The sequence below is a fragment of the Penaeus monodon genome, unplaced genomic scaffold (genome assembly GCF_015228065.2).
Source record: "Penaeus monodon isolate SGIC_2016 unplaced genomic scaffold, NSTDA_Pmon_1 PmonScaffold_2169, whole genome shotgun sequence".
NCBI classification, from domain to species: domain Eukaryota; kingdom Metazoa; phylum Arthropoda; class Malacostraca; order Decapoda; family Penaeidae; genus Penaeus; species Penaeus monodon.
This window is the reverse complement of record NW_023651578.1, coordinates 18,483-26,529: the sequence shown is the minus strand read 5'-3', so window position 1 is coordinate 26,529 and position 8,047 is coordinate 18,483. Positions and strand designations below refer to the sequence as shown.

Below are 8,047 nucleotides of genomic sequence, written 5' to 3'. Positions count from 1 at the left end.
GTTTTTAAAAAAAAAGGCGTCTGCCTGAAGGAATTTCCGGTCGGGGCTTTTTCCCCGGGAGGTAAGGCCGGGTGGCGGGGGGGGGCAGGGCGCAAAAGGGGGGGGAATTTTTTTAACTTGGGAGGCCAACATCAGCCCCCCCCCCCCCCCGGGGTCAAAAGGGGGAACGGGGGCAAAAATGCAAAGCAAGGGGGGGGGAAAGGAAAAGAGCCATTCCGATTGATTCAAAGGATTGGGGGCCCGGCAGCAATTGCCCCGCCCCCGAGGGGGACCCCATATGCCGGGCCCCCCGCCTGTTTTAGAAAGGGGCCCAAAATTTAGCCCCCGGGGGGGAAAGGCACCCCTTCGCTCCCCTTTGTCCAGGGGGCCCCGCGGAAAAGGGGGGGGTAGGGTAAAAATTGGGGGATCCAGAGGGGAAAAAAAAGGAAATTTGGGAAAATTTTTTCCCAAAAAAAGGGGGGTTTTATTTTAACATCCCCTTTTGGGGGGGGAAAAATACCCTTTTTTAAAGTAATTTTTTTTAAAAAAGGTTTTTAAATTAAAAAAAAAACCCAATTTTTATTCCCTTATTTAAAAAAAATTTTCAAGGGGAAAAAAAAAACTTTTAGGAGGGGTTTCCCAAGGGGGGGGAGGGGCCCCTCCTCGAAAATCCCAAAAGGGTTTTACCCATTTGGGGAGGGGGTTAAGCCGGAAGCCTGCCCGAAAAAACAGCCCCAAACCCATGGGGGAAGGGTCTTTTTTTTGGCAGCGGGGGGAGAGGCCTCCTCTTAAAACCCCAAAACCCGGGGGATAAGGGGGGGTGTTTCCGTTCCCCCCTTTTCCCAAAAAAGGAAAACCCCCTTTTTTTTCCGTGGGGGGGGAAAAGATAAATTTTTCCCTTTTTTTCCCCCCCCGGGGGGGTTTCCTTTCGCTGTTTTTTTCCCAAGGGGACAAGGGGGGCCCCCCCATCCCCATTGGGGAAAAGGGGAGCCTTTTCGCCAGACCTCCCCCAAAAAAAAGGGGGTTTGAATGGGGCCCAACCCCCCCAACCCCCCTCCCCCGGGGGGAAAGGCTGCAACCCGGGCCCGGCCCAAAGGGGTTTGTTCACCCGGGTTCCCCCCCGAAAAAAACGAAAAAAGAGGAAAAGGGACAAGCTTGGCACTGGCCGGGCTCCCAAAGGGGGGCGGGGGGGAAGCGGCCCCCTTTTTTAAAAAATGCCCGGAAAAAGGGGGGCCCCCCGGCTTTGCCCTGCGAAGGGGTGTCCCCCCCTTTATGAAATTTTTTAATTTTTTTTCTTCGGTTTTTGGTTTTGGGTTTTTTTAGGGTTTTTTTTTTCGTTTTAATTTTTCTTTTTGGTTTTTTTGTTTTGGGGTTGTTTAAAAAAACCTTTTTTACCCTTTAAATTAAAAAAAACCCCAAGGAGCCCTTTGGTTTTTCCCTTCCCCCCTTTCCCCCCTTTTTTTAAAAAGCCCCCCTCATTTCCCTTTTCACCCGGCCCTTTAAATTTCCCCCCATGGTTTCGGATTTCCGACACGTGACATCTGCCGCCTGCACCCTGCCATGACCGTGGCTCCTTGGCGTAAGGAGTGCCAACACGCGAGTGGGGGAGGAGATGTCATGGCCAGTGTTGATAACCCAAACGTGGTGAGATCTAGAAGTCCTGCCGCCGACAGGGAGAAATCTCTGCTCGACGCGGGCAAGGGAGGTAGCCACTGATTAGCGATCTCACTCGTACTCAACCTGTAGCCTCACGTTAGCCGAGGACACCACCGTTGCCATGGGCGAGAAGTCCGTGCACGGTGGCGTCCGATGGCGCTGGACAGGCCACCTTTACCGCTCCAAACCTCCCTGTTAGCCGAGTGGATCCGCAGCCCGGGCGCGGTGGCCTCGCGACCGTGAGTTAGCTCATGCGAAGCGAGTCACCGTTATGCCAGGGCAGCGAACGACCGATGGCGCGAGGCCCCTTGCTGACTTTATCCTCCTCTCCTCGTCCTATCAGCTATGCCCCCAACTTTTACCCCGCATGTGGTTAAGCCCCGACTCTTTTCTCTCTTACTAAATCATCTTTTCGATCCCCCCCCTTTATCCTTCCCCTCTCCCATCTTCTTTCCCCCCCGGCAACGGGTCTTTTCTCTTAACTTTACTTTACTTAAGAAACTGACTCACTCATCGGCTAGGCTCTCACCCGAACACTAGCTGTACACTCTAAAATAAAGAGTAATTTGACTTTTCGTGCGTTTGCCTACAATTACACTGGTGACCCTCGGAGTTAAGAGCCCAGGTAGCCATGAGTATGTCAGCCGCCTTGAAGCCATTGCCTACCTGCACCATTGCTTGCCTTCCTGAATGGTTTCTGCAGGTGGAACAGGAGTTCCTCCTACGATATGTCACCTCTCCGACCACCAAATATCGGATACTGGTCACCAACCTTTCGCCTGAACTCCTGCTCTCCGTCAGCGACCTTATTAACAACACCGAGTACAACACATATGAACTCCTCAAAGAAGCAATCCTGTAGAGAGCCGCGCCTTCCACACGAAACGCGCTGCGCGCTCTCTTCACAGCTTCGTCGCCTGACACCCATACTCCCTCGGAAATACTCCGGCACATACAACGCACTCTCTCCCGTGCCAACACTCATCTGCCTCCCGACCTTCTAAAGAGTAATTTGACTTCTCGTGCGTTTGCCTACAATTACACTGGTGACCCTCGGAGTTAAGAGCCCAGTTAGCCATGAGTGTGTCAGCCGCCTTGAAGCCATTGCCCACCTGCACCATTGCTTGCCTTCCTGAATGGTTTCTGCAGGTGGAACAGGAGTTCCTCCTACGCCATGTCACCTCTCCAACCACCAAATATCGGATACTGGTCACCAGCCTTTCGCCTGAACTCCTGCTCTCTGTCAGCGACCTTATTAACAACGCTGAGTACAACACATATGAACTCCTCAAAGAAGCAATCCTGCAGAGAGCCGCGCCTTCCCCACGAAACGCGTTGCGCGCTCTCTTCACAGCTTCGTCGCCTGATACCCGTACTCCCTCAGAAATACTCCGGCACATACAACGCACTCTCTCCGTCCCAACACTAAATCTCCCCTCCCGACCTTCTACCTCGATTTTCCCTTTCAGCGTTTTACCAGCGAGGGTTCAAACCGCTCTACTAGCTCGGAACTCCCTAATGAGAAACTACCTAAAAAGCGGACAAGATCATGCCACCCAGACTACCGCAAAATTTTCAGCGTACCGCTCCGCCCCCTCAAACCTTTGGAAAAGCCCTCGCGACACGGGTTGCCAAAACTAAAAAAAACTCCCGTTCCGAAAACTTAAGCCCCGAACCTTCACCACGCCCCGGGATCCCGCCATCGCAGTCCTGCATAAACCCCGGTTAAACCCGATCATGGCCGAGATTTACGCCCCCAGTACCGCACACCTACAGACGCCCCCTTTCCCCCGGACCCCAGGTAGCTACTGTTTCAAACCAATTCCCGATTTGGCAGCGGGGCGCGGGGGTTTGCAAACCCCCCCTTGTTTCGTGGCCGGGAAACTGACCCCCGGCGGGAACTAGAAAGCGCCGATCTCTCGGGGGCCCCAGACGGCGCCTACTCTACGCCCGGACAACAATTCCCCCCTGGGGTTCTTGGTGGAACAGGAGCGGAAGTCAGTTTTCATTCCCCATCCTTAAAAGAAGACAATTGCCTGCTTCTGTACTTTGGGAAAGGCTGCCAACTGTTCGCCCATCAACGTATGGGTTTGACGTTCATTGCCCCCTTTTCAGGGGCGCTCTCCACCGAAGCTGACAGGGGTTTTTTCCTTGTCCCCCGACGTACGGGAAACCCGACCTCGGAGCAAATTTCCGGCTCAACACGGATTAAACGGGGGGCCTTTGGGCGGGAGGCCTTGTGCACCAGTCAGGGACCCGCACCAAACGCCTCGTGGGCCCCTGGTACGTTCCCCCGGATATACTTGTATCCCCAAAACCATTGCCCTTACAGAGCAGTGCTGCGGGGGTTTCCAGCGCTGCCCGAAGCCCTTTTCCAAACATGGAAACACCCCCAAACCACACACCGTCAAGCACCACTGTCACGACGGGGCCCCCCCGGTCTTTTCCCGCTGCAGGCCACTCGCGCCAGATCGCTTCCCTCGAAAAAGGCAGAGTTTGAGTACACCTCAAAAAAGCCCCCGCACTGGACCGTCCCCACTACACCTCCACTCCTTACGCGGGAGCTCTGGGGATGCCCGTTTTTCCCCTTAAAATCGACCTCGTCAGAGCGCCACCAAATCCCATCCCCGAGGAGGACTTTCCCGAAGACAGCTGTGCCACCCCCTTTGGGCCTTAAAAATTCCCCCAAATGCCGTTGGGGAATTTCTGCAACGCCCCCCCGCCCTTTCCCCAGCACGCATGGACGTTTGTCACCCGCGGCCTACAGGGTGTCTTCGTCTACATCGACGATATACCCCATCCCCAGCAGCAACAGTGAGGAACCCCCAGCAGCACCCCCGGGGCCCTTTTTTGACTGCTTGCAGGGACCCGGGGAGTCGTCATAAACCCCGGGGAAGAGTTTTTTTGGGGCCCCCCTCTCTCCCCTTTTAGGTCACACTTTTACCCGACGGTATTCCCCTAGCTCAGGAGAAGGTCACAGTATCAGGCAGTTCCCTAAGCCAACAAGGAAGAGACAGCTTCGGAATACCTCGGCATGTTTAAACTTTTTTTCCAGGGGGTTTTCATCCCAAATTGGGCACTTTTTTCCTGGCCCCTCCCCAAACGTCTCCTCGCCCACCCCGGGTTCGGGACGCGGAAAGAACTTTTATTTGGGACCTCTGAGGCGATTGAAGTTTTCGAGGCTAGAAAGGACGCCTTAGCCTCGGCAACCCTCCTCAAACCCCCCGCGCAGGGACAAGGTTTAAATAACCCGCCCAAAACCCCTCAGACCCGCCTGGGAGCGGGTTTTGCAAAAGATTCAGGTAACGGGGGGAAACCCCCGGCTTTCTTTTCACGGACTCCCCGCCCACAAAAAAAGGGGTTTAAAAGGGGTTTTCGGGAAAGGGACCCTAGGGGGTGTACCCCAGCCATCAAACATTTCCGGACATATGTCGAGGGGAAGGACTTCCACACTTAAAGGGACCACAACCCCCTCCCTTCCCCCTGCCCAAACGGGAGTCCCCGTCAGTCCCCGCGTGAAGAGGGGCACCGGATTTCTTTTCCCCCAAATTTAAACCACTAAACATAAAACACACCCCGGGGCACCAACAACCAGGTTTCAGATGCCCTACCCAAAGTCTCGATATCCTTTGGTAATTGCGAGCAGCACCCAATCGACTACAAATTTTTTCGCAGGGGCAGCAACAAGGCCCCTTCCCTCCCCCGGGCTCACCGAGGGAGACACCTCCCTTCAACTAGACCCAGGTGCAGTTCAGGGCCCCGGGACACCATCCTCTGAAAACATCTCGCTGGGCAGCCCCCCCGTCCTTAAAAATCCCTCCGCCCACCCCCCCGACATTTTTTTCCGAAGCTTCCCCAGGGTCAAGGGGAATCCGCGCAACACAGGCCCTCTTTCCTGCACCCAAAGTGTTTTGGCCCGGCATAAATAGAGACGCCCGGGCAGGGGGTGTCGAAACCTCCCATCAAAGGGTCAACGCAGTAAGTTCACCGACACACTAAGTCCCCCCACCGGTTTTCCCTTTTGTACCAGATGCCGCTTCGAGCATGACACCTCACGTAGTGGGCCCCTACCAGAAAAACCAAAGGTTTCAGCTACGTCCTGACATGATTAAACCAGTTTACCAGGTGGCCTGAGGCCCACCTACCCGGGCCCAAAAATGCCACCACCATTCCCCAAAGGGCCCTTTTATCAAAACCGGGGATATCCGCTAGGGGACTCCAGCGACGGTCAGGGACCGCAGGGGTTTCCTCATTCGAATCCGAGCTCTGGGGGCAGTGTTTGACCCTTCTGGCTCGAAGTGACCCGGGACCACAGCATCCCATCCCAGCCCCAAATGGCATGGGAGCGCCAAAACCGCCACTTAAAGGGAAAGGCCCTCGGCTTCTTCTCCCGCCCGAAATGGGTGGACCATTTTCCCCTTGGCACTCCTACACATAGGGGACCTCTTTCAAGCAGGATCTTCCCCGGGCCCGCAGAGGGGATTCTAGGAACCACCATAGCCCCCCTCCCTTTTCCCCCCTGATTTTCTTCATTCCGGAGATCGGGCCCCGGGGAGCATTCGGCAAGCAGCTTCGCGACCGCAGGGCCCCCGCGTCCCCCCCCCCCCCAAAACCAAAAAAGGCCCCCCAAATTTCCCCCGGGAAACGGGGAATCACTTGCCCCGCGCCCCCCAAACCCTGCTCCAGCCTTTCATAAGACGACCCCCCCAAAGCCCCCCCTCTGCCCCCCCCTTGGGGGCCCCTTCCCGGTCATAAAGGGGGGAACAGAAAAAACCATCACCACCCGGTGCCCCACGAGGAGCCCGAAAACCCGTTAGCATCGACCGGGGCAAAGCCTGCGATCTCCGGGAACAATTAACGATATCAAAGGTTTCTTTTTCGCGACCGCTACACTGGAAGGGGAGTGCTGTGGTGACCTCTCTCCTCTCTGAGGAGTGGAGAGGAACTGCCTGGGAAAAAGTAAAAAGGGGCCCCCTTTCCCTAAATGAGGGAGGAGCGAATTTTTCCCCCAGCAATGTTTGTCCTGTAGGGGGAAAAAACACCCCCCTCGGGGATACTCCCAGAAGTTGTCACCTACCCAGGGTTTTTTTGCCGTGTGTGGCCCCCTTTGGGATTTTGGGAGGTTGGGGCGATGCCGTGCCGGTACCCCCTTTCGGAAGCAACACGCCTCTTTGGGCCTCTATTCTGGCAAAAACAGGCAACCTGATCCGGCCCCGGGGGGGTCAATCGGTGGTCTCCCTGGGAGGGTTTGGGTCAAGCAGTCATGCTGCCTTGGGACCCACCCCCGTCTGTGCGTCCCCGTGCAATGGCAATTGGCTGGTATTTCCCTCATCACCCCCTGTTGCTGTTTTGAAAATTGGGTTCTAGGCCCCTCAGCTTCCCCTTGTTTGGGCCCCCGGGGGGGTTGGGGGCGTGAGTGGGGGAAGCCCTACCAAGTACATGGAAAAACCCCCAAAAAAAATCCCCCACAGACAGGGCCTTACTGGGGGGACGACCCCGGGAAAGGGGCCCCGGGCCAGGGAGCCACCTGAAGGGCCCTTAAAGTCCTCCGGGTGGCAAAAGAAAACCCCGAGCACAGGATTAACAAAGTCATGCCCGTGCCAAAATGGGGACAAAACGAATTTTAAAACAGGGAAAAAACATGTCTGTCCACCAGATGGCCTCTCGTGCTGGGCCCCCCCCAGGGCCCGCACCCAGACCAGGAAGGGCTTTTGGGGCCCCCCCCAGCGACCCCCCCTGCCTTTAATCAGGAGCACCACTGAACCAGCCCAAACAGCCCGGTGCCTCCACGAGCAAAAACCCCCAAAACCGGAAAAAGGGGGGACCCCAAAGGCCCAGGCCGGAGACCGACCTGATGGCGAGTCTGGGCCCCCAAGGCGTTTCCGGCAATTTTAAGGGCCCTTTTCAAACCCCAAGGGGTTCGACAATGCCTACCAAATGGAGGCATTTTCGGCTGCGATCCCGGGGTTTGGGGAGAATTTGGGGATGAAACGTCGTGCCCAAAGATCAAGCCACCCTTTTTTTTTCCTGCGGAAACAAAGGAGCTTTAAAAAATGGGAGGAAAGTGACCTCTCGCCACTGAATCCCGAGGGGAAAGAGGGCAAGATGGTGCCCAATTGGCTTCCCCAGTCTCAAAACATGTGGGGGGTGATAGCATCACACCCAAAGGTCGTGGAGGCTTCCCCATTGTCGAAAGGGGAAGGGGTCCAACCCGGCAAGTCCTGGGGACCATGAAAGGTAGCCCCAAAACCCCCCCCCCTTTATCTGGGTAAAATGGGGTTTCCCATCACCTCCCCACTTTTTGTGCCTGAACCCCTTTGGTGTTTCAAATTGGAAAAAGTAGGACACCACCAGGCAAAAATGCACAAACCCCAAACCCAAAATGGGTGTCTGTAGCAAGGCACCAATCCGA

General features: G+C 55.7%; 1 protein-coding gene across 1 annotated transcript; it reads left to right on the top strand.

Moving 5' to 3' along the window:
* Positions 1 to 5,792: 5,792 nt before the first annotated feature.
* Positions 5,793 to 7,530, top strand: LOC119570074 (basic salivary proline-rich protein 2-like). The gene is made up of 2 exons (XM_037917972.1): positions 5,793 to 5,912; positions 7,003 to 7,530. Exons 1-2 carry the CDS (start codon positions 5,793 to 5,795, stop codon positions 7,528 to 7,530), a joined length of 648 nt encoding a protein of 215 aa, XP_037773900.1.
* Positions 7,531 to 8,047: the final 517 nt, after the last annotated feature.